The sequence below is a fragment of the Vipera ursinii genome, assembly GCF_947247035.1.
Source record: "Vipera ursinii genome assembly, chromosome: Z".
NCBI lineage: Eukaryota > Metazoa > Chordata > Lepidosauria > Squamata > Viperidae > Vipera > Vipera ursinii.
Genome location: NC_139517.1, coordinates 123090916 through 123118198, shown reverse-complemented (window position 1 = coordinate 123118198; position 27283 = coordinate 123090916). Strand labels below are relative to the sequence as shown.

Here is a 27283-nt window from a genome sequence, read left to right as displayed (position 1 = left end):
CCGACTAATTGGTATCTCACCCACAGCGGTATTAAACTGTATGCTTCACAGAAATATGTACTGTTTACTTATTTTCTTGTTTAAATGGAATCATTTATTTGAGGTTAATGTTGGAAATCAGCATTGTTTAGTTCTCTACCCAGCTTTGCAGTGGTGTAGGGGCCATAAAACAGATCCTTGGTCTGATTCCCTCCCTTCCTGTGCATCCCCCTTGCTTCCTCCTCAGGTAATAGCTGTAATGTTTATTTATTTAATTAAAATGTTTATATAGCTGCCCATCTTCTAAGCAACTCTGGGCAGCTACTTAAAGAACTTCTTACTGTATTCTTATTAGTTCTCTCTGAACAAGAGACAGATTTGCAGAGGATGGGATTTTTGCCCTGAGCTGGGTTTTTTTCATTTATTTTGTTGTTGGTTTTTTTAAAGCTAAGAAACATATTGTGTTGATATGCTACAAGTCAACATCTTGATTAGTTTAATTCATATTGGAATTTGCAAAAAGTGAATTCTAGGAAGATTCCTGAGAAATGTGGGTAATCTCCATCCCATAACTGTTGGAAAACTCAAATCTTTTCCTCACTAAAGGATCATGCTCATAAATACAGTTCAGGCATGCCCTGTTCGTTATTTCATTTATTAGCTTATTATTTCTCAAAGACTCTACTGTACAAATTCCAGCTTACAGGAATTACGCTTATAAAACACGTAGGTGACAAAATCTAATTGATTATTTATTTACAAAACCTTTTGCTTTCTCTAAATCTTCTGCTTTGAATGAAAATCTGTCATTTTAACAAAGACTTTGTATAATTTAAATGTCTCAAAATGCTTACAAATTTAAACAGTACCCATTATATGGGACTGGATATAGGTATGAGAATTATCTTGAGTGGGTTAGGTAGGTTTCTACCAGGAAAAAGTTCCACCCAGATGTTCTGAATTAAATCTCCATTATCTAACACCAAATGTGTTGGACATACAGTATTCAACCCAACCTTCGCTTTATTGTGAAGGTTGTTGAGAGCGTGGTAGCACAGCAGCTCCCGTTGGTCCTGGAGGAAACTGAGTATCTAGATCCGTACCAATCGGGTTTCAGGCCCGGGTACAGCATGGAGATGGCATTGGTCACACTGGTGGATGATCTCTGGTGGGCTCGGGATAAGGGTTATTCTTCTATCCTGGTCCTATTGGATCTCTCAGTGGCTTTTGATACCATCGACCATGGTATCTTGCTGCGACATCTCCGGGGGTTGGGAGTGGGAGGCACTGTTTTATGGCGCCTGCCCTTTGGAATCAGCTCCCCCAAGAACTTCGGACAGCCCCAGATCTCCGGTCCTTTCATCGCGGCCTAAAGACATACCTTTTCCAACTGGCCGACCTGGACTGACGACAGGGGTTTTAATTTTGTTTTAATTTTTATTGGTTTTTAGTGGGGCTTTGTAAAAATTTAATCTCTTTTAATATTTGTATTCATTGTTTTTATTGTTGTTTTATTGTTGTTAGCCGCCCTGAGTCCTTCGGGAGATAGGGCGGCATACAAGTCCCATGATTAAATTAAATTAAATTCATAATTTCTGAGGAAGCAAAAACAGTATGGAAAAAGGATATTGGAACTTGCCGTCAGTGGCTGTGCATCTGGAAACCAATTCCCACAATACCAGGCCCATGGCATACATATCAATTCTCAGGAAGGAATCTCTCTGGAAATTAATTGCTCCCTCCAGGACTTCAGGCGCCATGTATCTTCTTGTTCCCACCTATAATAGACACAGGAATCAGTTACTGGGCCTAAACCTGAAAAGGAGATTCCCATACTTTTCAAAAATCTGGTTCTTTTAGAGAGAGAGAGAGAGAGAGAGAGAGAGAGAGAGAGAGAGAGAGAGAGAGAGAGAGAGAGAGAGAGAGAGAGAGAACAATAAAAAGGAAAGGAAAAAGAGAAGCAATCGCAATAGTTGTTGATATTACCTTGGTTACAGATAGTCCTTGAGTTATCACGCCTTGTTCGATGACTGTTGAAAATTAATATGGTGCCGAATGAGCGTACTTACAACTGGTCTGTGAAGTTGCAGCTGTCACAGAGTCCTCACAATCATGGGATCACGATCTGGGTGCTCGGGTGTCCAGCTTGCAATTATGACGTTGTAGTGAGCCAATGGTCACATGATTGCCTTTTGCAATCTCTCCTGCTGGCTTCCCGTGAGCAGAGTCAATGGGGAAGCCAGCAGGGAAAGCCAGAGGTTGTTTCCACTGCTTTATCTCCCAGGGATCTCATACTCTGTGGCACAGACCATCCTCCCCAACTGTTCTCTACAACACCTTACTACGGTTCCTGCCAAGACCCCCACTGGATAGTAGCCGTGATGACTAGTTGGGTAATGAAACGCTTGCAAGAAAACAACCAAGCTCAAAGAACACAAGGATCCCACAGTTCAAACTTAAGCTAAGAAGATTCATCATCTTCGTCATTTTGACAAGATCAATTGACTTGCTGATGCTTCCTAAAGAATACAGGTAGTTCTCACTTCCTGACTGCTCGTTCAGCGACTGTTCAGAATAACAGTGGTGCTGGGAAAGGATAAATTGTATATACTATCATGGGTATACACCAATTGTGACTTGTTTTTTTGAAGATACAGAACCCAGGCACTAGATTTGTCTTCTCTTGTCTTTATCTTCGCCCACCTTCCAAATTAGGTTTGCGAAATGAAGTAGTGCAAGCTAACCTGGAGGTTTACCTGTCCGTGAGTATCTCCTGGAGGCTTCCCGGGTTCAAAGCGTACAGCCAGTCCGAAGTCAGCAAGCACGGCAGTTAAGTCATTCTTCAGAAGTACATTCTTGCTCTTGAAATCTCTGCAAGAAAACGAAAAGAGATGGACATTTAATGTAGCGCATTATCAACCTCCAAAGAAAATCATGTATGTGAGATTTTTGCCACCAATAACATCAACAGGTGGACACAAACCCAATTTACGGGAAAGATCCCAAAGGAGGGGAAAAATCAGTGAGGATAATAGGCAGGCCATCATTAACACAAGTCATGTGCAATGGCATCCTTCTTTTATACCAGGGGTCTTCAAACGTGACCCTTTTATGACTTGTGGACTTCAACTCCCAGAATTCCATGCTGGCTGAGGAATTCTGGGAGTTGAAGTCCACAAGTCATAAAAGGGCCAAGTTTGAAGACCCCTGTTTTATAGTCTTAATTGCTTAGCCAGCAATTTTCTAGAAATCATGCTTGGCATCTAGAATGTTGCCTTGGATTTTGACCTCTACCTGGAGTTTCATTCAGCTTTATTTCTTCTTTATCTACCTCTTAAATTAAACCCCCTGTGCTTACTAAGCTACTCCTGGAATTTTCCTTCAGTAGTGGAAGAAGAAGAAGAAGGGGGTCGAATATAATTAAATTACAGACTTGAGCCAGCAGATGGTAGACCCACGTGTGCTTGGCATTATAATTCTCTTGCCATCAATTCAATTGACCGGCTGGATCACAGGACAAGCGTGGGGCCAAGCAATATAATTAATGAGGGCAGATTCTGGGGTGTGTTTTTTTTCCCCATGAAATGCTCTGTCAGAATATGTCACGAAGAGAGATGCCACTATGGAGAGAGAACAAGAGCTCAGAAAAGGGCGGAGGGGAAATGCAATGAATTCCCAGGGTGTACAGTATCCTGAAGGAAAGTTTTCACCCCCTCCTGACCCACAATTTTTTGTTTTGTTTTGTTTTTTCAAGGAGGGAAAGAAAGGAGGAAAGATAGTTCCCAGGCACTGGTTTTACGTTAAAGCTGCTAAAAGTTGGCGGAGAAACCATCAAGAGACCTTATGCCAGATTAGTCAAACTTCTGACAGCCAAGTACACCCAAAACCAAGATTCTCACAGAGGCTTCCCCTGTCCAGATTTATTAAAAAGAGAAAGGGGATTAGGCTACAGAATTCACAACAATTAAATCCTTTCATTATTTGGACCCCGTTTGAATTCAGTAAGCCGTAGCTTTGTGTGTTCTCCTAAGCCGCCGATGAGAGGTCTGTTTTCCAGATAATGAAAGAAGAAGTGCAAATATTCTGGGCTTGTAGTGTTTTACAAACCACCTTTCTCTTTTACAGGGATTGGAAAGACTTACATTATTTCTACAGACTACCTGGTGGATGAAAAGGTTAGTTAAGACAGGAGTGAGCATTCTATATTTCTCTGAGTCCCAGCAGCTGTTTCGTGGCCCTTAAGAGTTGTGGACAAGGCCACTAATTTTTCTCTCCTCCTCTCTCCTCCCCTTCCCTTCATTTTTGTCCAGATGAAAGGAATAGGAAGAATATCTTCACTGAAGGAAACGGTAGTTCCAATACATAAATGAATGAAGGAATGGAATATGTTTGAAGTGGATTTATTGTATCTGAAATTAAGTGCCATTAGGGGGCAGCAGCACAGCAGCAAAAAGCTACCATGACAGTTTCAAGCTTAGTAGAACCTCTTCTGCAAGAGCCTATTGGTTAAATAATCCTGGTGCAACTGGCATGGAAACTCTCAGATGGCTCAGGATGTCCCATTGGATTGCTCTTCCCCTGTCCATGCTCACCCCCCTCACTCGCCCCCAGCAATTGAACCTGCTACTTCAAAGGAAAACCAAGGAATAATTAGTGTTCCCATAGGAAGTCACAATTCCCTTGAGCTGTGCATACATACTGTTTAGATTGGAAGAGGAAGGAATCAATGCATCACCTTGAGCTCCTTCTCAAGAACAGCAGCGTGAACTTCTAGAACAGGGGTCTTCAAACTCAGCCCTTTTATGACTTGTGGACTTCAACTCCCAGAATTCCTCAGCCAGGCATGTTAGCTGAGGAATTCTGGGAGTTGAAGTCCACAAGTCATAAAAGGGCCAGGTTTGAAGACCCTTGATTCTAAAAGTAAGTAAACAAACTTTGATTTAGTGTTGCAGTAGACTAAAAATGGGACTTACCTGTGTGCTATAGCAGGCTTATGTCCCTCTCCCTTGCACCAAGGAATGTCCTCATGCAGATAGGAAAGTCCACGGGCCATGCTTTCCGCCACCTGGCACAGTTCATTCCAGTTGACAACATTCCCCTTCAGATAGTCAGTCAAAGACCCCTGGGAGAACAAACCTAGATGACGTCTATGACTCTAATCAGATCCGTGTGTGTGTGTGTGTGTGTGTGTGTGTGTGTGTGTGTGTGTGTGTGTGTGTGTGTGTGACAGAGAGAGAGAGAGAGAGAGATTTACAGTGAGCCTGGCCAGTATTTTAAAGCAGGAATCAGCATGCTTCTCTGGAAGTCAGCCCAAGGGCCAGTTCTAAAAGTATGACTCTGCATAGAAGATACACACACAGGGAGTGCCCACAATAACAGAAAAACAGAAGGGACCTTGGAGGTCTTCTAGTCCAACCCGCTGCTCAGGCAGGAAACCCTATAATATCATTTCACACAAATGGTTGTCCAATCTCTTCTTTAAAACCTCCAGTATTGGAGCACCCACAACCTCTGGAGGCAAGTCATTCCACTAGTTAATTGTTTTAACTGTCAGGAAATTTCTCCTTAGTTCTAGGTTGCTTCTCTGCCAATGACATTCATCTGCAGGAGAGAATTAAACACAAGCTTAAATATCCTCCAACGGAATCAATGGGATTGAAAATTAATGCTCGGTTTGTTGGGCCATTTCTGAACTTACAGCACCACAGCTACAATGACTCAGCCCACTTACAGGTAGTCCTCGAGTTATGGCCATAATGGAGCCTGCCTATGCTGGTCATAATTAATTAATTAATTAATTAATTAATTGAATTTATATACCGCCCTTTCCCGAAGGACTCAGGGCGGTTTACAGGGTATAATTTTTAAAACATTAATACAAAAATTAAGACCAATTTAAAAAAGATTAAACTAAGTCCCTGCAACATGTAAAACCCCAGTTAAAACCCCAATTAAAACTCAGCCTGGGCCGGAAAGCTCGAAGAGCCAGGTCTTCAGGTCCCAGGGAAATGAACGAAGGTCGGGGGCAGTCCTAAGCTCCACGGGCAGCTGGTTCCAAAGGGTAGGTGCCCCCAAAGAGAAGGCCCTCCCCCTGGGTGTCATCCGCCGGCATTCTTTGACTGGCGGCATCCTGAGAAGACCCTCCCTGTGGGAGCGCACAGGACGAAGGGAGCTTGATGCCGGCAGCAGGTGTTCCCTCAAATATCCTGGACCCAAGCCATATAGGGCTTTATAGGTCATCACCAGCACCTTGAATCTCACCCGGAGAGCAACCGGAAGCCAATGCAGCTCGCGGAGCAGAGGTGTTACATGGGAGTAACGGGAAACCCCCATCACAACTCGCGCGGCTGCATTTTGCACCAGCTGAAGCCTCCGAGTGGTCCTCAAGGGCAGCCCCATGTAGAGAGCGTTGCAGTAGTCTAAACAGGAGGTCACGAGCGCATGAGTGACTGTGCGTAGGGCATCTCGGTCGAGATAGGGTCGCAACTGGCGCACCAGGCGAACCTGGGCAAAAGCCCCCCTGGTCACGGCTCCTATATGATCATAACATTACACACCGTGAAATGACCTGTTTTATGACCTTTCTGGTGCTGAAGTGGATCACTGCAGTGCCTAAGGGAACCAATGGTTCATGATGATAGGTTTTGCCAAAAAAAAAAAACACAACCTGAAGTAAATGCTGGATTTTCACAAGAAACATCATAAAACGCAGTCATATGATTGCAGGATGCTGCAAACAGCTGTTGATGTCACCCAGCCACTGAGCCTTTGAAGTGTGGTTGCTGACCGTCAGAATTTTGAATCCAGACTGTAAATACCCCCCTCCCCTCAAGTAAGTATTCTGGAACTTCCAACGGTCATTAAGCGGCCGGTCGTAACTCAAGGACTACCTGTACTTAGATCTGTAGGAGAAGCTCATCTGAAGAGGCACCTGTTGCCAGAAGTTTGGCTCAGCTGGGAGAGGGGCTCCCCCTGTGTTGCTAAGAGTCTTTTAAGTGCTCCCCACGAGGAGGTGCGTCAACAAAGCCTCAACCTAGTCAGCCCTCATTACTGTTCTGTACCAGCCAGCTACCGGCCCTGCAGAAAAGGCAACCCCTTTACAAACGGCAAGAGGCTGGAATTATGCCTGCCAAATTTATTACTACAAAAACAAACAAGACACGAACCAAGAAACAGGAGCTTTGAAACACTATCCGAGCGGTTGCCTTCAACAAACCAGCCCTCCCCACACATTCCCCTTATATAGAGTTTAGGGCGTGGCTTCTCTCTGCTTCCTTCTGAGAAGCCCCATTGCCTTCCTCTTACTCCTAATTGACTGCCTCCTGCGTCGGGCGTCCTTGAACAGGGCCAGCTATGGGTCATCTTCATCCACACTGTCAGGCTCACACAGCTGGGTCTCCGTGGTGACCAAGTGGGAGGGGCCTGGTGAGGGCTATCATCAGCAAGATCTTCAACCCCCTCAGCAAGGTCTTCAACACCCCCCTCTTCCTCTGAGTCATCTGACCCAACTGCCGAACCCACAGGCTGACCCTGAATCACAACAATTACCTTATCATGGAAATCTGTGATCAGCCAAAGCTCCATCTCCAAGTTGTTTCCCCTCTTCTCAGCTGCAATAAACTGCAGAAGGTTTTCATGCTTCATTCCTGGGGTGTTGAAGATGTCCTTCTCGCTTTGCCAAGACTGTTTGTCCTGGAGACAGGGCAGAAGGTTAAAGAGTGGAGAAAGAAATGAATCTGTTCGGAGAACAACGACATCTCTAGACATCGGCGATGTTACAGCCAGCTGGGTGCTGTTTTTCAACTCCATCCATCAAAAGATAGTCTCGTTATCTGACCACCTTTGCATTTCTTCCCTTTCTTATTTTCCCAGAACTTTTTTGTTTTTGCAATTACAGGTAGTGCGCAATGCACAAGCGCCATTAAGCCGAACATTTCTGTTGTTAAGCGGGACATTCGTTAAGTGCTTTTCATGGCCTTTCTTGCCGCAATGTTAAGTGAAATGCAGTCATAAGTCACCACTGTAACTTTGAACGGTCAGTAAATGAACTGCTGTAAGTCGAGGACTACCTGTAATAAACGTAATAAATAAAAATAATATAGGTAGTCCTCGACCTATGACCACAATTCAGCCCAAAATTTGTTAAGTGAGACATTTTGTTACCAGTGAGCTTTGCCCCATTTTACGACCTTTCTTGCCACAGTTGTTAAGTGAATCACTGCAGCTATTAAGTTAGTAATTCAGTTGTTAAGTGAATCTGGCTTCTCCATTGACTTGGCTTGCCAGAAGGTCACAAAAGGGGGTCACGTGACCCCAGGACAGTGTGACCGTCATAAATATGAACCAGTTGCCAAAATGTGAATTTTGATCATGTGACCATGGGGATGCTGCAAAGGTCGTAACTGTGAAAAACCATCCTAAGTCATGTTTTTCAGTGCCGTGGTAACTTTGAATGGCCACTAAATGAACCATTGTAAGTCGAGGACTACCTGTAATAAATGATTCCAAAGATACTTCCCCATTTTAAGTATCTCACGTGTTTGGCATTGTTTAAATTTGTATGGTGAAAGTCTCACAGAAGCTTAAGCTATCAAAGATCTGTTACCTAGTACTGTAAAATTTGCTTTCTTAGATGGCCCAGGAAAGAAGAATAAAGTTTCTAACGATTCCTGTCAATCTGAACATAATAGAGTCTCAGGTCTTTGCCAAGTGCATTATTTATGTTTCATTCTAGCAAGGATGGGCAATCTTTTTGAGATTAAAGGCAATGACAAGCCATATATTTAATGATTTCCCTCTTCTTGCATTAAAAATTACAATCCTGTGGCAACTTGGGGAAAGGCTTTAGGATACGGTTCCAAGACTTTGGAACCAAAGCGCCTTGTGATTTGAAATATTTTATCCCTGCTGTCATGCCTAAAGAAGCTGCCAAGATAAATAACATAAAACAGCAATATATAAAATGTTTGCAGATTCACGGAGCTGGGTACTTATTGCCATTCACTTGTGCATAGAGCAGAGGCTGGCTGCACACTTAGAGAATAAATAATGGCTTAGCGTGCAATTGAAAACAGACCCCCAAGCCATTTGGCTATGTCTTGAATCATGCAACTAGGTTGCAGTCTGTTCATCAAGGGAGATGTGGCTGTGCAAAGCAGTGAGAGGAGCAAAGTACCTCTAAGGGGGAGAAACAGTAACTCAGCTTTGAGGAAGTGTGAAAATAACCCTTGATTTGTTTGGTATAAGATGGAACAGAGAGAAACTACTAAACTTTCAAGTTTGAGTTTTTCTACCCACTAGGTCAGGGGTAGGCAACCTTGGCTCTTTTATGACCCGTGGACTTCAACTCCCAGAATTCCTCAGCCAGGCATGTTGGCTGAGGAATTCTGGGAGTTGAAGTCCACGAGCCATAAAAGAGCCAAGGTTGCCTACCGTTGTACTAGGTGTTTCTCAATCTTGGCAATACTTAAGTGATGTACACTTCAACTCCCAGAATTCCTCTGCTAGTATGGCTGGTGGATGAATTCTGGGAATTGAAGTCCATCAACGTCAAGCGGTCGAGGTTGAGAAACACTGCTAGAGACTTACCTACCTTGAAGACTTAGAACGTGGAACTCTTGATAAAATTGCTAACCTGGAATTCTGTAAACATTTTTACCTTGCTCCAGGTGTTACTGGAAAGTAATTCCATTCCTCACCTGTACGGGGAAGATTTTCACTGCTACATACTCATTCATCAATTGTGCTTTCCAGACACAGCCAAAGCGACCCCTGGCTTTGACCTCTAACAGCTGCAATGGCTTCAGTCCAACCATTGGAGAAGGAGGTGGGGGTCCTGGGTCCTAGGAAGGAAAGGTACAGGGTGCTAGGAATCAGATAAAATTGAAATATTGTCAAGGTACAAAGGAATTTCTTGTAGGAGTTGCTATGGAGCTGGCAAGTACCGATAGTGACACAAATTGAGAGAAAGTCTATAGAACCGTGGTGGCGAACTTATGGCATGCGTGCAACAGGTGGCACGCAGAGACCTCTTTGTGGGCACGCATGCCATTGCCCCAGTCCTAGGACTTCAGCTGGGTTTTATAAAACCTTTTCGCTTTAGGCCTCCGCCACCATGTGCAAAAAAAAAATGGTTCAATCAATCAATTTCAACTTCTCGCAGGGAAAAAAAAGATCTCGCAAAGATGGAATTGTTTTTTTTTTAACTTTTTAGTCCCACCCAGTCTGCCGTTACCACCACAGCCACACCCACCCAATGGGCCACGCCCACCCGGTACCCGAAGATACATAAGTGGGTTTTGGGTTGCAGTTTGGGCACTCGGTCTCTAAAAGGTTCGCCATCAAGTGCTATAAAATATCTTCTCCTCTCTCAATAGAGCAGTTTTTAGACAATTTGGTCTGGAGGAGTAAACCAAGAATAGGAAATCCAGGGATTGCAAGGCAGGAATCTTCCCCAACAAGGAAGAGTCACGATTTTCACCCTAGTTTTGTTTTTGTTTTTAACAAGCTATACAGTGGTGGTCTACATAAAAAGGTAAAGGTTTTCCCTGTTGGTTGTGTCCAACTCTAGTACATGATGCTCACCTCTGTTTCTCGGCTGAGGGAGCCAACATTGCCTGAAGACAATTTCCGTGGTCATTCTTTGGCTATACGCCAAAGGTGCACGGAACGCCGTTACCATCCCTCCAAAGTGGTACCTATTTATCTAGTCACATCGACAAGCTTCAGAACCGCTAGATGAGCAGGAGCAAGGAATGGGAGCCCAGCCCGTTGCATTGCATTAAGTGTCGGACCTGGCCTATCAGCTCTCCAAGTTCAGTGTCTTTAACCGCTGAGCCATCGCGCCCCTACCCCCTACACTCAAGTTTAAATTCAATTTATTTTTCATCCCTGGAATGAAGGACCACATTGAGTTCCTTGAACAGATTGCTACTTTAGCAGAAACCCTTCCCATCTTACATACCTCGCTGACATCGACATGCCCATACGGAGGCTTGCGGTGACGATACATCCAAAAAGCGAGCAAGATGGCAATGGAGAGAGCAGTCATGGGAAACAAAGAATAAACGACAACATGGAGCAGCGAGGCGTTGGGAGGCGGTGGCTCATAAACCACTGAAAGAAAGAAAATGGAAACTCCATTTAGACCAGACACAAATGTCAATCTCCGACATCCCGCCTTCAAGCCAAGATAGAAGCTACAGGTAGTCCTCAACTTACGACCACAATTGAGCCCAAAATCTCCGTTGCTAAACGAGACACTTAGATAGGTTTTGCCCTGTATTGCAACCTTTCTTGCCACAATCGTTAAGTGAATGACTGAAATTGTTAAGTGAGTAACCCTGGTGGTTAAATGAATCTGGCTTCCCTGTTGACTTTGCTTGTCACATGATCAGAGCGCCGTCATAAACATGAACCAGTTGCCAAGCCTCTGAATTTTGATCATGTGACCATGAGCATGCTGCAATGGTCAGAAGTGTGAAAGAGGGTCACAAGTCACTTTTTCAGTACCGCTGTAACGTCAGATGGTCACTAAACTGTTATAAGTCGAGGACTACCTGTATCCTAATGTGACTATTTCAGCCAATTTGATGTGAATGTTAGTATTCAGCCCTATTAATAACAGCTACACTTTTCTGAAGCATTCATAAGCTCCACAAAGTCTATCTTTATCTCTCCTTCTATGAAGAGCCCCAAAAAATCTTCCCCCAAAATTATAGTGCTTAAGAGCTTTACCATACTTTTTTTTTTCTTTCTCCCAGGTAAAATCAATTTGAAAGAGAGATGAGGGGAAAAATTTTGGAGGGGAGGTCTCAGCATTCAAGCTTTAGCTTCAATTAAGTTAAACCAGCAGGAATTTCTAAAACATTATATTGTGCCTTTTAAAATGTTATTTTAATCAAAACATTTTAGAGAAGCATGCAAATATCATTGAACAGGCTCCAGAATGCTTTGATTTTGGCTCCTGAAAAATGGCCTATTAGGGACCAATATTTTTCATAATTAGCACATTCAGCTGACAGCCTGAAGCAAAACAGCAGCACGGTGGCTTAGCTAGGAATGAATAGTCTATTGATCCAAAATCATCCAGTCCTGTCCACCAACTGTCCCTTAAGTGGGCATCATTAACAAACGGCAGTTGTTTTGAAGATGGTTCAACATGTTTGCCATGTCTTCAGAACAAGAGATTCTGAACAGCAACATCTGCAAGAATCTGCAGTAAAGCTGAAATGAAGAAGCAAAGGTCACGACTCTTATCACACAAAACATGTGTGTTACGGAATTTCGCTCAAGTATTAATTCACATTTGGCATCACGGCATCACTGTCATGAAATTTCCATGAAATTTCTTATTTATTTATTGTTTCGTCAAACTTCTTATTCCCCCTTACATCAAGCCATCTGTGGTTGGTTCGTGGTGCTACTTTATGGAACTGAGATATTGAATCAACAGAGTACAGCAGTTCACTGCTCATGACTTAAATGGTCTCAAGAACTTTGATTCGATTTTTAAATCAGCTATTTCTCATCAGGACAAAGAGCAGACAAGTCGGTTTGGTCTATAAAAGAAGAACACTGTGTTCTGTTTTCTTGGATGGACACTACATTCCGGATTACTTTGTGTCTTCTAGATCACTAATGCCTGACCTCCTGCATGCCCTTAAAAGAATCGTAGGAAGCAGTGTGACTTGACCTACTATTAAAGATGGCCCTAGCCTAAAATAAAAACCGACCAATCAAAACCACATTTTACACAGTTGAAAAGCAGGAGGAGGAGGTTCAGAACCATGAAAACGTTGAGCACATTCTTTCTGTGGTCATAGACTTTTCAATCCATGACCTTTCAACTCTAGGAATGGACTTTTAAAAGTCAGCTCTTCCAACAAACATTCAATCTGCTGGAATATATCCTATTATTCTAAGGGGGGGGGAAGGAAACGTTTTATTTTTATCTCAGAAAATTGCATTGATGCAATCATTTCAACCAGAGTGACAAGAGTTGGAAGGGATTTGGATTGATTACATCCAGAATAAATATGGGACTAAAAGGTTTCACTTAGCATTTGAATAAGTACCGATGTGATATTTATATTGCTCGTAGTCATTTTATAAGAGCTAAAGTGCGATAGACTTAATAGTTTATTGTTATTAGCATATGGTAGTTTATGGGTTTTTTTGGTTTTTTTTTTAAATTCCATTTATATCCCGCCCTTCTCCGAAGACTCAGGGCGGCTTACAAGCTTAGCAGTACCCTTCATTCTATGTATATGCCTGCTTATTAGAGCTTTCGCCCCCCCCCAGCGGCATTATTACAAAGTCAGCTTAATTGCCCCCAACAATCTGGGTCCTCATTTTACCTACCTCGGAAGGATGGAAGGCTGAGTCAACCTTGAGCCTGGTGGGACTCGAACCTGCACTGATTGCAGGCAGCTGGTGTTACTTAAGGAGGCATTAGCCCACTGCTCCACCAAGGCTCTTTTTACTTTTATACCTTGTATTTAGCTCTGGGAAGTCGGGGAGGGGGGAAGGGTTGGGTTGGGCTGGGAAGGGAAGGGGGCGTGGGGGTGGGGAGGGTGGGGTGGGTTTTGTTAAAGATAAAATGTATTGAAAAACTTTTCAATAAAAAAAAGAGTTGGAAGGGATCTTGGAGGTCTTCTAGTCCAACCCCCCCCTGCTCAAGCAGGAAACCCTATACCATTTCAGACTAATGGATATCCAGTCTCTTCTTGAAAACCTCCAGTGTTGGAGCACCCACAACTTCTGGAGGCAGGTTGTTCCACTGGTTAACATGTTCTGTCAGGAAATTTCTCTTTAGTTCTAGGTTGCTTCTCTCCTGGGCTCGCTGCCTTGGAAGAGTGAGGAAGATTCTCAGGGATGACTCACACCCTGGACGGTATCTCTTTACTCTCCTACCATCCGACAGGAGATATAGGAATATAGCCAGCCATACCAATAGGCTGAAAAATAGCTTTTATCCGTGGGCTGTTAGGCTTTTAAATGGGACATAATCTTATGCAGAATTGACTTGGGAGGCCGGTGTGTGGTGTAGTTGGCTCACATGGTGTGGTGGGATGGAGGGTTTGTTGTCACTGTGTGTTGGGGGGAGAGAGCACGGGGGGGGGGAGGCTCAGCTAATCTAAAATGTACACATGTTGTACTTTGACAATAAAGGTTTATTTATTTATTCATTTTATTTATTTATTCTATCCGTTGCTTCTTGTCCTGGTTAGAAGAATAGCTTGACCCCTTCTTATTTAAAGCAGCCCCTCAAATACTGCTATCATGTCACCCCTAGTCCTTTTCATTATACCAGACATACCCAATTTCTGCAACCGTTCTTCGTATCTTTTAGCCTCCAGACTCCTTTTTGCAGAACCTGGAAAAAACTACATTTTGTAAAGGAAAAAAAAAAAGAAAAACCAAAAACGGAAACTTACTGAACTCGGTTCAAAGATTTAAAGTCTTGACTCTCACCTTGTGGGCCAGTAGCTTCAGGTAAGTGGGTGAACTTTTCATTGCAGAAATTCCCTTCACAACAGCAGAAATATACTTGTGGGTTTTCTTCTGTGGCCACACATTCCTGCCTATAGATTAAAACAACACAAAAGGAAAGAAGCTAAGCCAGTGAATTCCTGTGTCGTCCACGCAACTCAACCTGTGCAAGCAAATTCTTTTTATTTTCCTATTTTGCTGATGCACCATATTTTATGCTATAAGAGTTTTTAAAGGAACTAAATTCCCGGTGAGGGATCTTCCAACCTTGAAAGAAACTTGCAGGAGGTCCAATTTGAGGAAGTAAATATATAGTTATAATAGTTGCAGGTAGTCCTCAACTTACAACCATAATTGGGATTGGAACTTCCGATGCTAAGCAAGATGGTTGTTAAGAGAGTTGTCTGATTTTACAACCTTTTTTTTTACCAGTCATTAACTGAAGCACATGGTAGTTAAACAACTCTGGCTTCCCCCTATTGACTCTGCTTGTCAGAATCTGGCTGGGAAGGTCACAAGGTCATTGTGGTCACATGACCCCAGGACATCCCAAATATCATAAATCCATGCCAATTGCCAAAGGCCGAAATTCTGGTCATGTGACTGCAGGAATGCTCGAATAGCTAAGTGTAAGGACCAGCATCATTGTAACTTCACACAGTTGCTAAATGAATGGTTATAAGTCATGGATTATCTATACCAGACATGTCGAACACAAGGCCCAGGGGCCAGATCCGGCCCGCGAAGTGGTTTCATGCGGCCCGCAAAGCCATCCTGGAAACAGTGAGGGAACGGCCCCCACTGCCTTGGTCCTGGCCCAGAGACCCTCCTTCCACCAGAGACCCTCTGATCTGTCCCACTCCTGCCCAGGCCCCCATAGGCACCCTTGATGCGAAGGATGTAGAGCTGGCCACGCCCACCCAGTAGGCCATATGCACTCTAGCCACGCCCACCCAGTAGGCCACACCCACCCAGGCCACACCCACCCGGCCCCTTGAGGGCAACCGCAATGCTGATGCGGCCCTCAATGAAATTGAGTTTGACACCCCTGATCTATACAATATTATTAGATTGTATATGTTATGCAGAGCCACTGTTTTTGACCTGGGAGGCCATATAAATCTGATTAATAAATAAACAGATAAACTATAGCTCATAGGTTTGTGTTCTAAGAGAACGCAAACAAACACACACATAATCTCTCCTTTGGGTTTTGAAATAATATTTCCAGCAACACATACAGATGGTTCTCGACTTACAACTACAATTGAACCCCAAATTTCTGTTGTTAAGTGAGATATATATTAAGTGAATTTTGCCCCATTTTACCATTTTTTCTTGCCACAGCTATTAAGTGAATCACTGCAGTTGTTAAGCAAGTAAAACAGTTCTTAAGTGAATCTGGCTTCCCCATTGACTTTGCTTGTCAGATGGTTGCAAAAGAGGCTCACGTGATCCTGGGACACTGTGACCGTCATAAATAAAAACTGTCCATTGCCAAGCATCTGAATTTTGATCAAGTGGCCATAGGGGTGCTGCAATGGTTTTCAGCGTGTAAAATGGTCGTAAGTCTCTTTTTTCAGGGCTGTTGTAACTTTGAACACTCACTAAATGAACTGTTTTAAGTTGAGGACTACCTGTAGGGTATCACCACCAATGAAATCTTTTCTGTTGCAAATCCACACAAAACTATCTGAAATGCCAGTGGCTTCTGATGTTTTAGCCTGCACGGAGGGTAGTGAAATAAAGTGGTCAGTATATAAATGATGGGGCCTTCACAAAACACGGCAACCTTGTGTACCATCCAGGATGGTTATCAGCTTGTAACTATGAACTAATTTTCACTGGGTTTGTCCCCATTTTCTATTGTTTTTTATTATTATTATTATTATTATTATTATTATTATTATTATTATTATTATTATTATTATTATTATTATTAAAATCTACAAGCCAATCTCTTATGAAATAATTTTATATATTTTTTTTCTTTTCATGGAAATTATAAGAATTTCTGATTGTCCTTCCTCTATGGCAGGTTGGCCTGCCCTTTTGGCTAAACCAGGGGCCAAAGTGATGCAATGCAAAAACACATTTTGTGGTAAACAAACTTTGGCTTCAACCTCTTGATTCTTACGTTCCAGTTTATCATGCCGAAATATCTGGGCCGTAGTTTGCAAGCTGCACCCAAGTAGCCTATTTGCACAAATAGTTGTGTGAACCCACGGTAAAGTACTCCCTTAGGAAATGCAGAAAAGAGTATTTTGGAGAACAAACGTCCAAGAAGAATCGCTTCGTCTCCAAAGGTACCCAAGAAAAGTTGGCCCTTTATCCCCGTATCCAGCAATTCCAGCCTAAATGGGTAAAAATTTTTGAAGTTCAGTTTTGTTTCCTTGGCTGTATTTAGCACATCCTTCTCTGAGATGCCACCAAGATTGATCACATGTCCTCCTCGTGATAGCAACCAGAGTTTCTTCCATCCATGACATGGGAATTCCTTGCCTCATCACATGGACAACAGAGAATCAGAAGTGTGCTCAGCTGAACAGAGTGCCGAGTCCTTGACTTATGACTGGTCACTTAAGTTCTGATGGATCTACCTAGAAGTACTTAAGACCCACAGTCAACCTTCTGGGAGCCCTCTATGGTCATGCGAGGACACTTTGGGGTGCTCAAACTATCCATATGGTGTAGTAACAACAACTTGCACCTAAACATCGGCAAGACGAAAGAGATGGTGTTAGACTTCCGGAGAAAAAAGGAGGAACCTGCCCCACTTTACATCGGGGAGGACTGTGTAGAGAGAGTTTCCTCCTTTAAATTTCTGGGAGTCTACCTCTGTGAAGATCTGATCTGGAAAGTTAACACAACTCAGGTGGCTAGAAAGGCCCAACAGAGGCTTCACTTTCTTAGGGTCTTGCGGAAGAACAGGGTAGAACAACAGCTAATGACCCTCTTTTACCGGTCTACTATAGAGAGCGTCCTCTCGTATGGTATTGTGGTTTGGTATGCTGGTCTGACAGCCGCGGATAGGAAAGTATTGCAGAGGGTAGTCAGCACAGCACAAGACATTGTGGGCTGTCCCCTGACACCACTGGATGACATCGCCAGGGCTCGTTGCCTTGGAAGAGTGAGGAAGATCCTCAGGGATGACTCACACCCTGGACGGTATCTCTTTACTCTCCTACCATCCGGTAGGAGATATAGGAATATAGCCAGCCGTACCAACAGGCTGAAAAATAGCTTTTATCCGTGGGCTGTTAGGCTTTTAAATGGGACATAATCTTATCTTATGGTCACAATTTCACCACCAGGTCATAAGTAGCTTTTCGGAGGTCCATTGTAGCATCAAGTGGTCACTAGCCAACCAATGATAAGTCAAAGACTACCTACAGTATAATGCAAACAGGGATTCCATGACCTGTTCCTGATGACTGGAGTGCTTGCAAGAATCATGATCACTTCAAAGAAATGTTCCCACCATCAGCCCACTTGGAATGCGACCCCGATAGGTTCAGACTATTTTGTTTTTCTCTCAGCCATGACCATCCTCCCACTTCTTGTTATAAATCTAACTTTTTTCTTTCAGCCACTGTTACTGATGTGGTTGTAAACATTTAATAAACTCCTGGAGCAAAGAGAAAACCAGCTAAGTGAATTTAAAGGGAATACAGCCGAGTGGTTTAGCTGACGCCATCAAAAACAAAACAAAGCAGAACGTGGATGCTTGTGTGGCCATCCTGAAACGGGCAATTAATGACAATAGTAGCTCAAAAGCAGGCCCACAGTTCCAGTCTTTCTACCCTTCAGATTGCCGCTCCAAATGATTAATTTCTCCTATTCTACAGCAAACAAGACCACGTGGTTTGCCACGTACAGGACATTCTCTTGAACAGGCTGGAAAGGACTGGGCTTTCATTGTGCAAAAACACCTGGGAGATTTATTTTTATTTTACTTTCCTGGATTCTACAATTACATGAAAAAAAACAGGCAATGGTTGACCTAACCTAGAGACTTTAAACTGAAGTCAGCATGACCGTCAGTCTTCCCACTCCTCAAAGTAGCTGTGTGTTGTGATTCAGGGTCAGCCTGTGGGTTCGGCAGTTGGGTCGGACGACTCAGAGGAGGAGGGGGGTGTTGAAGACCTTGCTGAGGGGGTTGAAGATCTTGCTGATGAGAGCCCTCAGCCAGGCCCCTCCCACTTGGTCACCATGGAGACCCAGCTGTGTGAGCCTGACAGTGTGGATGAAGATGACCCACAGCTGGCCCTGTTCAAGGACACCCGACGCAGGAGGCAGTCAAGTAGGAGTAAACAGAGGAAGGCTATGGGGCTTCTCGGAAGGAGGCAGAGAGAAGCCACACCCTGAACTCTTTATAAAGGGAATGTGTGGGGAGGGCTGGTTTGCTGAAAGCAACCGCTCAGATAGTGTTTCAAAGCTCCTGTATCTTGGTTCGTGTCTTGCTTGTTTTCTTAGTAATAAATTTGGCAGACGTCATTCCAGCCTCTTGCCGTTTGTAAAGGGGTTGCCTTTTCTGCAGGGCCGGTAGCAGGCTGGTACAGAACACTGTGTGAAAATAACCCATTTCAGTAGAGATTACCTGGGGGGGGGTCACGGGGGGGGGGGGAATAAGGGAACTATGATTTGCAGAAGCTCTGGCTAGTACAGATAGTCCTCGACTGACGGCCACAATTGAGCCCCAAATTTCCGCTGCTAACTGAGACACTGGTTAAGTGAGTTTATCACCCCATTTTACAACCTTTCTTGCCACAGTTGGTAAGTGAATCTCCGCAGCTGTTAAATTTAGTGACACGGTTGTTAAGTGAAACTGGCTTCCTCATTGACTTTGTTTGTCAGATGGTCACAAAAGGTGATCAAATAACCCCGCAACCATCACAAATATGAATCAGTTGCCAAGCATCTGAATTTTGATCACGGGGATGCTGCCACAGTCGTAAGTGTGAAAAACACCATAAGTCACTTTTTTTCAGTGCCGTTGTAACTCCGAACAGTCACTAAAACGAACTATCGTAAGTCGGGGACTACCCAGAGAGCCATGGGGAAACGGTGGTTTGATCACTTCCTTTTTAGCTTGGAGCTCAGCTTCATGGCTGGTTAAGGCAGTCAGTAGTCGTAAAATGAAGGATTTGGGGATGAACTACTGGTGGTGGGGGCTTCTCACTCTTAAAAGGTTCTGGGAGTAGGTGTTGGGGTTGAGGAATTTTGCCAAAGGAAACACTGTAAAACGTGATTTTTTAAAGACATTTTATCAGTATGTGATGAGTGACTGGGTTGCTTTAGCAGAATGGTGCCAAATTGGCTGGCCTTTTGTAAACTCCTGGCTGTGTGCCCAGGTCTTGAATCCTGAGTATGTGAAGGGACCCATTTATTTAGATCTTTTAAGCTTTATTTATTTATCTTATATTTTAGAAATCATTTTTGTACATAAGGCAGTGAGCTGTCTAACACTCCTTCCTTCTCCTCTTCCCCCACCACAACAACCCTGTGAGGTAGGCTGGGCTGAAAGGGAATGGTTGGCTCATAGTCACCCAGCCGACTTTCATGCTTAAAGGCAGGACTAAAACTCATGGTCTCCTGATGACTGGTCCCAAGTCAACCAACTGGCTTTTCTTGGTTAGTGTAAAATTTAATTTTGGCATATGTATTTACATTTTGGTTGGATAAAGTTTTGTAGTTGCTGGAATTCAAAAATGACTTGATGGCACATAATCAGTCAATCCATCAATTAATTAATCCAGCTTACTGCATTTGTGTGTTTTTTAGTTTTAATTTTGTTCACTGCCCAGTCACCCAATTGCTACCTGACTCCATAGCAAGTCTGCTTGGTGTAAGATGTTAAAAACAATTATTTTAACTTCCATTAAGTCTGTTTTGTAAATCTCTACCTAAGCATCAAAAAGAAAGAAAATCGGACTTCCGGTGGCGACGCAACGCCGAAGACAGCCTTCTCCGGGCTGCCCGCTCCGCAGCTGTGTTTTTTCCATGTAAACAGTGCCGATCAGCTGTTTAGATGGATTTGAAGCCCCCTCTTCGGGAGAAGAGGATGGGGTGAGGCCCCAGGTAGGGGTTGAGCTCTCCGTGGCCGCCTGAGCTGAGAGCTTGGGCGGCTGAAGGATTGAGCCCCCCCCGAAGCCTGGGTTGCTCCGAGCTGCGCAGCGTCTCTGCTCCGTGATTTTTGGAGCAGAGCCAGGCGTTAGCAACCACCCCTGCCAAAAGGAAATATTTCTGAGTATCAAGATGCAGGCAGAGCGGTACAGGAGGTCAAGGTGATGTGGACTTTTAGCTTTACTCTCTAGCTCAATGGATTTTATAGCTTTAAAGTGAAAGTGTGCAATAAGTGAAAGTGGGGAAAGATGGCAGCCAAGACTTCTAAAGCTCTTCGGAGTGCGGGGTCTTCCCCGGTGCAACAGACCTCGTTGCAAGCTTTGCTTCCTCCTGCATTTCCTCCACTGACGCTTCAGGATTTACAAGATGCCCTTGAAAAGCATTCACGGTTAATGTCTGATATGATGGATGAAAAGTTGAAAAAGCTGGAGGAGAAATTGGAGAAGAAGATGGAAGAGAAGTTTAGAGCAATGAGGGTAGACATGTTGTCTATGATTGAAAGTGTAGCTGAATGTGTGCAACAGCTGGGTGAAAAAGTGGAGGATCTCAGTCAAAAGAACTCTATATTAGAAGCAAAGGTATTAAAGAATGAAAATATAAGGGACAAAATGGACGGAGAATTGAGCCTTGTTCAGTACCGACAGATGCAGTATGCTATTAGAATTAGGGGTTTAAAGGAGAATTCTAAAGAAGATTTAAAGCAGCTGATCTCTGAGGCTTTGGAACCGGTATTGGGCCAGCCAGCATCTGAAATTGAGGGAAGTATGGATAAAATTTTTCGTGTAAATTCATGGATTGCAAGACAGAGGAAGTTACCCAGAGATGTGGTGGTCTATTATACAAAGAGAGTAATTAGAGATGAAGTCATTCAAGCTGCTTATGATACTAAATTGGTAGTTGCTGAGCAAGAAGTTTTGGTTTTAAAAGAGATTCCTCCAAAGATTTTAAGGAGAAGGAAGGATTTTGCATTTCTTGTACAGGAACTTAAGAAATGTGATGTCAAGTTTAGATGGGAGATTCCAGTTGGACTGGTGGTGATGCACGAAGGTAAAAGACATCGTTTGGTTACTGTGGCACAGGCACGTGATTTTTATAGCAATGTGTTAAAAGCAACCCCCCCTATCACTTCTGGAAGCTGCAAAGGGACATGGCGAGGGAAAGCCTCAAGATGTTGCAGATAGACAGACAGAGGAGAACGGTGCTGGAGGGGATCAAGTTACAGCCTTATCGGTTGCTGTTGGAGAGCAGAGGATGACGCGTGCCGCCCTAAGACGAGCGAGACGAGAGCAAGAGCAAGACAAGCAGAAAGTTATGGAACCTCCAAAGCGTACTTATAGTGAAGCTGTGGGAAGGGCGCGGTCCAAAGAAGATATAGAGGTCATTTCAGACGTGCTCCAAAAGCTTTGGAGCGTCAAGATTGGTGACTAAATCTCTAATTTAGAATGTCAATGGATTAAATTCATCATAGAGGAGAAAGAAAGTTTTTCAATATTTAAAACAATTTAAGACTGATGCTATTTGTTTGCAAGAAACGTATATTAGGGTTATGGACTAAAAGTATTTATTGAATTTAAGATTGGGTACGCAAGCTCCTAATCAATAACAAGTTGATTTTTTCTTAACTTACTACATATAAAGGATACTTAATTGGATTATAAATTTTTTAAATTTTTTATTTTATTTTCATTGGAGATTGGAATGGTGTCCTAGACGTATAAATGGATGATCTGGAACTGTGAGACATTTGGTGTGATATATGCAAGAACTATTTTTGATCATAGTTCAGTTTGGTTGAAGATTAATAAGGTTAATAGATAGGCGCTTTTGGCGCGTAATTGAGAATTTGTTTAGAATTTAGAGAAATGTGGGAGAATGTAAATAGTAGATGAAAATTTTTTTTCTTTTTTGAAATTAATATGAATAAGGATTGGGATTAAGAAATTCTATTTAGTATTTGAGTAAAGTTCCTTTTCTGTTTTCTTTTTTTTTTCCTTATCTGTAATAGTAATATTGTTTGTAATCATTCTACATGAGCTAGAGGGTGATAGAATTAATAGTTTATTGTGATAGCATATGGATGCTTATGTTTGTTTTTCCTTTTTATACCCTGTATTTAGCTCTGGGAAGTGGGGGGGGAGGAGGGAATGGGGGAGAGGGATAGGGAGGGTTAGATAGGGGTGGGGGAGGGGGGGATTAAAGTTAAAATGTACTGTAAAACTTTTTAAATAAAAAAAGAAAGAAAATCAAATGGATGGCTTTTGGCTACCATAAGACTTTCAATGCCCTACTCACTCTGACCCACTGATAGAATGACATAAAATAGGGGGAGGGAATGGCGTGATTTAGTTGTTACAGAAGAGCAGGCTGAGCTGGAAAGCGGAGTTAAGTGTCCCATCAGTTCAGAGTCGTTGCGTTGCCAAAGAGATTCAAGTCCAGCCCCCTAACCCTAACCCTAACCCTAAATTCAATTCAATTCCATTGAATTTAGCCAATTTAACTCTGAACATTAGTGGACTAAATTCTTTTTTATAGGTAGTAATAATAAACTCTTGTGCTTTGAACTCAAGGAATGCTCCTGGTTATTTGTGCCTGACAGTTCTTTACATTAAGAATATGAACCACGGAGCCAAAATTCCATTGCTGGCATCCAGTCTGTGACCATTCCTGTGACGTGAACTACTAAACAGGATTTTAGGACAATGTGCCTATTTCATGAAAAGATAACTCCTCCCTCTTGGCTCTTACCTGTCATAACAATTGAAGTCATCAAGCCAACACCCTTTTTTCACTAGTTCAATGAATCCAGAGTTATTCCTCCAGGATGCATAGCAATGCAGGCGCTTGTCTTTTTCACCTTCGCAACGCTCCACTCCACTCTGGTTAGTCTTTTCCAGTTCCCAGTTGGCATTGTAATAAATGCATTCTCTTGTCTCTGCCTCTCCCTGGCCAGATCCTGGAGGAAGATGCAAAAGAAATCCAAGGTTAATAATAACCATGTTGTGGGGAAGGAAAATAATGAAGGCTGGTCGTTGATCACGCTGACCAGGGATGGTGACACTTGTGGTCCAGAACATCTGAAAGACACCAGATTGAGGAAGGTTACTGTCCGTATTTCTTACATCCCCAGAAAGACATAAATAGAATATAAAATGAGAGCAAACCCCACCCCACAAACTGGTGATGTTACCTAGTTTGGGTAATGAAACGTCTGCAAGGAAAGAACCAAGCTCAGAGACCATCAAAGACCTCCCAAAAGGGACACACAACTCAAAACCTAAATAAAGCTAAACTCCAGACCTTCCAACATTCTCACTACTGCTATCAGGGTTACTGGATGACCATGCTTGAAACGTCTAAAGGATTAGATTGCCCATTCACAGAGTTTGCACATCACTTAATGACCGGCTTGAAGTTACAACAGACCTCTGCAGAGCTACGTAGAACCAATTTCTCGAAGTGGTGATGGCCTTCATCAGAAGCAACAAACACTAGAATGTCAAAGCATCAAAGGTCACAAAATTAGGGGATAACGTGTCTGGAAAACCAAACGAAGGAACCGGTGATGTTGCTTGCATAAAATCCAAGACGTCAGTCTTGGATGACAAGATCAGAGGAAAAGGACAAAGTTACGGTGACCAGGATCCACACTCGAAGCCTCCTTTAAAAGGGAAGGCCACAGTGTTGGAAACAGAAATGTAAATTGGATAAGGGAGCTTTTCTCTAGAATAGCAATCAGCCTGAGAATTCACTTCTCATGATTTGCAACTTAGTTTTTAAAAACAAAAACAACACCAACACCCCTCCTGTTTTTGATTTTCAGCCAATTCATTTCTCAAGGGTTAGAAGGTTGCCATTCCCACATTTATACAACAATTTTCGCCAGTCAGTTGGGAAATGAAGATTGCGTAACCCACAACTGGCAATAACGTCCTACCATGTCCTAAGTTTTCTTGGATGAAAAGAGAGGCAATGAACTCATAAAAAGCTAAACAAGAGATTAATTTGCATCTCTGCTATCTATGATTTCATCTATTTTTAGCCGCTCTTCATCTCATTTAAGGCAATCCTGCTCGGTTTCCTTAAACTCCAAAGCACAATCCAAATGACTTAAGAAATAGAATATCGATCTTCGTAAGGTCTATCAGATTTCCCAATCTGCTGACATTCCTAATGCTAATTGTTTAACAAAAGGCTCATGTTGGGTGCTCATTTTTCACATCCACTGATCTAATGCAGGGGCATATTTTTAAATTACAATGTTCAGAAAATTACTTTAGGCTAGAGAATTTGTGACACGTTTATATCCCTGCAATTAGCAAATATATACAATCCCCATAACAGTGAAAGATATGCTGTACTACTTTTTTTTTTAAGTTGGAGCAGTTAAATCTGTTTTAAAATAAAAACAATTTCATATTTTACTGATTGATCAGTAAGAATAGTATATTCCTACTTGCAGAAGGATTTATTGTTAACAATTTGCAACCATACTGAAACAGCCAAGGAAATAATTGCAGTTTCAAAAATGTGTCAATAGTTTTGAAGATTAACAAAATTGGTTAGTGCAGATGTTGACAATATCAAAACTATTTTTTTTTTTTGCCTCCTGCAGTGTGTAGCAGAACAGGATCAGCTTTATTGTGCAGACAGCTATCTCTCCGCATTATGTAGAATTTGGGCATGTATAAACAAAAGAGGTCTTCTGGAATGGAAAAAAAAATGTCAAGAAATGATAATTATAACAACCTTAACTAAGCTTCATCTTGGTATCGAAAGTGAATATATATGGCAAGAATAACTAATCACAGCCATTTAAAACTTCAGCTTCCACATATGGCAGTAATCTTTATCAGGCTTTCTCTCATTATATATATATATATATATATATATATATATATATATCCAATCCTCCTCACCTAAGCAAGGAAAATATAGGAATTAAATGCAACTGTTGCATTCTTTAAGGCTTTGATGCTGGGAAAATGCTTCGGAAATCAAAGGAATTGTTTTCAGATAACTTTGTTTCTCAACACAACATAGCACTTCTGCTTTTGCAGAAAGATTAAAGAAACTCCTACAGATTCCCAATTTAGTGATCAGGTGAGCTATGTAAGCACAGGAGAGCCGCAACAGAAGGATTCTATAAAACTTTCCAAGATGGGGCAATTCTCACACCAGACTGTTCTTTCTTTCTTTCTTTCTTTCTTTCTTTCTTTCTTTCTTTCTTTCTTTCTTTCTTTCTTTCTTTCTTTCTTTCTTTCTTTTTCTTGTTTCTTCTTTTTCTTCCTTCCCCTTTTCCTTCCTTCCTCCCTCCCTCCCCTCCCTGCAGTTTTTTTGGCAAGCCATTTTTGGGGGGAAATTGGTTGCTGTTGCTTCTTTCCTAGGACAGAGAGAGACTGATTGGTCCAAGTCACCCAGCTGGCCTCATGCCCAAGGCACGACTAGAACTCACATTATCCTAGTTTTCAACCTGATGCCTTAAATCAGACATGTCAAACACAAGGCCCGGGGGCCGGATCCGGCCCGCGAAGTGGTTTCATGTGGCCCTCAAAGCCATCCTGGAAACAGTGAGGGAATGGCCTTCACTGCCTTGGCCCTGGCCCAGAGACCCTCCTCCTGCCAGAGACCCCCAGATCTGTCCCACTCCTGCCCAGGCCCCCATAGGCACCCTTGATGCGAACGATGTAGAGCTGGCCACGCCCACCCAGTAGGCCATACGCACTCTAGCCACGCCCACCCAGTAGGCCATGCCCACCCAGTAGGCCACGCCCACCCAGCCCCCTGAGGGCAACCACAATGCTGATGCGGCCCTCAATGAAATTGAGTTTGACACCCCTGCCTTAAATGCTACATCAAACTGGCCCCTAGAAGATGCAAAAAAGACAATATTGGAAGAAGGATAGTTTGCCCACTATAGAAGAATGGGTGTTTAAAGTTTCGAATCTTGCAGAAATGTCTAAGATTTCTGCTTATTTGAAAGATCATTCACAGGAAAGATATATTTCAGTTTGGAGGAGATGGATAGATTATATTCAGAATAAATATGGGACTAAAAAGTTCCATTTAGATTATGAGTAGATTTTAGACGGATATTGTTACTGATCTTAGTGTTAGTACTTTGTATGTATCTATGTTAAAGGGGAGTTAAAGCACATTATGAATTTGGTTAATTTTATATTATGGATAATCCTTATTTAGAATATGATTATTATAACTATAACCCTGTATTTAGCTCAAGGAAGTGGGGGGGGGAAGTGGGGTGGTTTGGGGAGGGGGGAATTTGGGGATGTATTGTAAAATCTTGTTTCTGTAAAACTCTTTAATAAAATAAAAAAAGAACATGCAAAAAAGAAATGTGTTTATGAAAAAGATAGGAAGAGCAAAATCAATCAGCCAAGGTGCCACTGGCCCTTTTTCCATGATAAGATCACCCTAGGTGATAAAGACATAAAAGAGCACTTTATAGGGATGTATTTTTTTCAGGGAGGAAAGGGTAGGCTGAATTACATTGTCCCACACATGCCTAGTAAACAACTGTGTTGCGAAACTTACTGAGATAACACATTAACTAATAACTTGTCTGCCTTGAATGAAAAGCACTGATCTGCTTGATTACTTCTGATGGCTCTGAAAATAGAAGATCTAGGCCAGTATATTTCAACCCTGACAACTTTTTAAATTGCAT

General features: G+C 42.6%; 1 protein-coding gene across 4 annotated transcripts in view; it reads right to left on the bottom strand.

The window, feature by feature from the left end:
• ACVR2B (activin A receptor type 2B) overlaps nucleotides 1–27283 on the bottom strand; it is a 104134-nt gene that overhangs the window by 10473 nt on the left and 66378 nt on the right. For 2 of the 4 annotated variants that reach the window (XM_083376995.1, XM_083376997.1), the window contains exons 2-9: nucleotides 23344–23551; nucleotides 14455–14564; nucleotides 10943–11094; nucleotides 9678–9821; nucleotides 7528–7671; nucleotides 4953–5101; nucleotides 2724–2850; nucleotides 1619–1757 (exon numbers count right to left, since the gene is read on the bottom strand). In XM_083376995.1, the coding sequence (XP_083233121.1) occupies nucleotides 1619–1757; nucleotides 2724–2850; nucleotides 4953–5101; nucleotides 7528–7671; nucleotides 9678–9821; nucleotides 10943–11094; nucleotides 14455–14564; nucleotides 23344–23551 (1173 nt within the window). The remainder of the gene's footprint in view (nucleotides 1–1618; nucleotides 1758–2723; nucleotides 2851–4952; nucleotides 5102–7527; nucleotides 7672–9677; nucleotides 9822–10942; nucleotides 11095–14454; nucleotides 14565–23343; nucleotides 23552–27283) is intronic. The other 2 variants (XM_083376996.1, XM_083376998.1) reach the window with 1 other exon arrangement.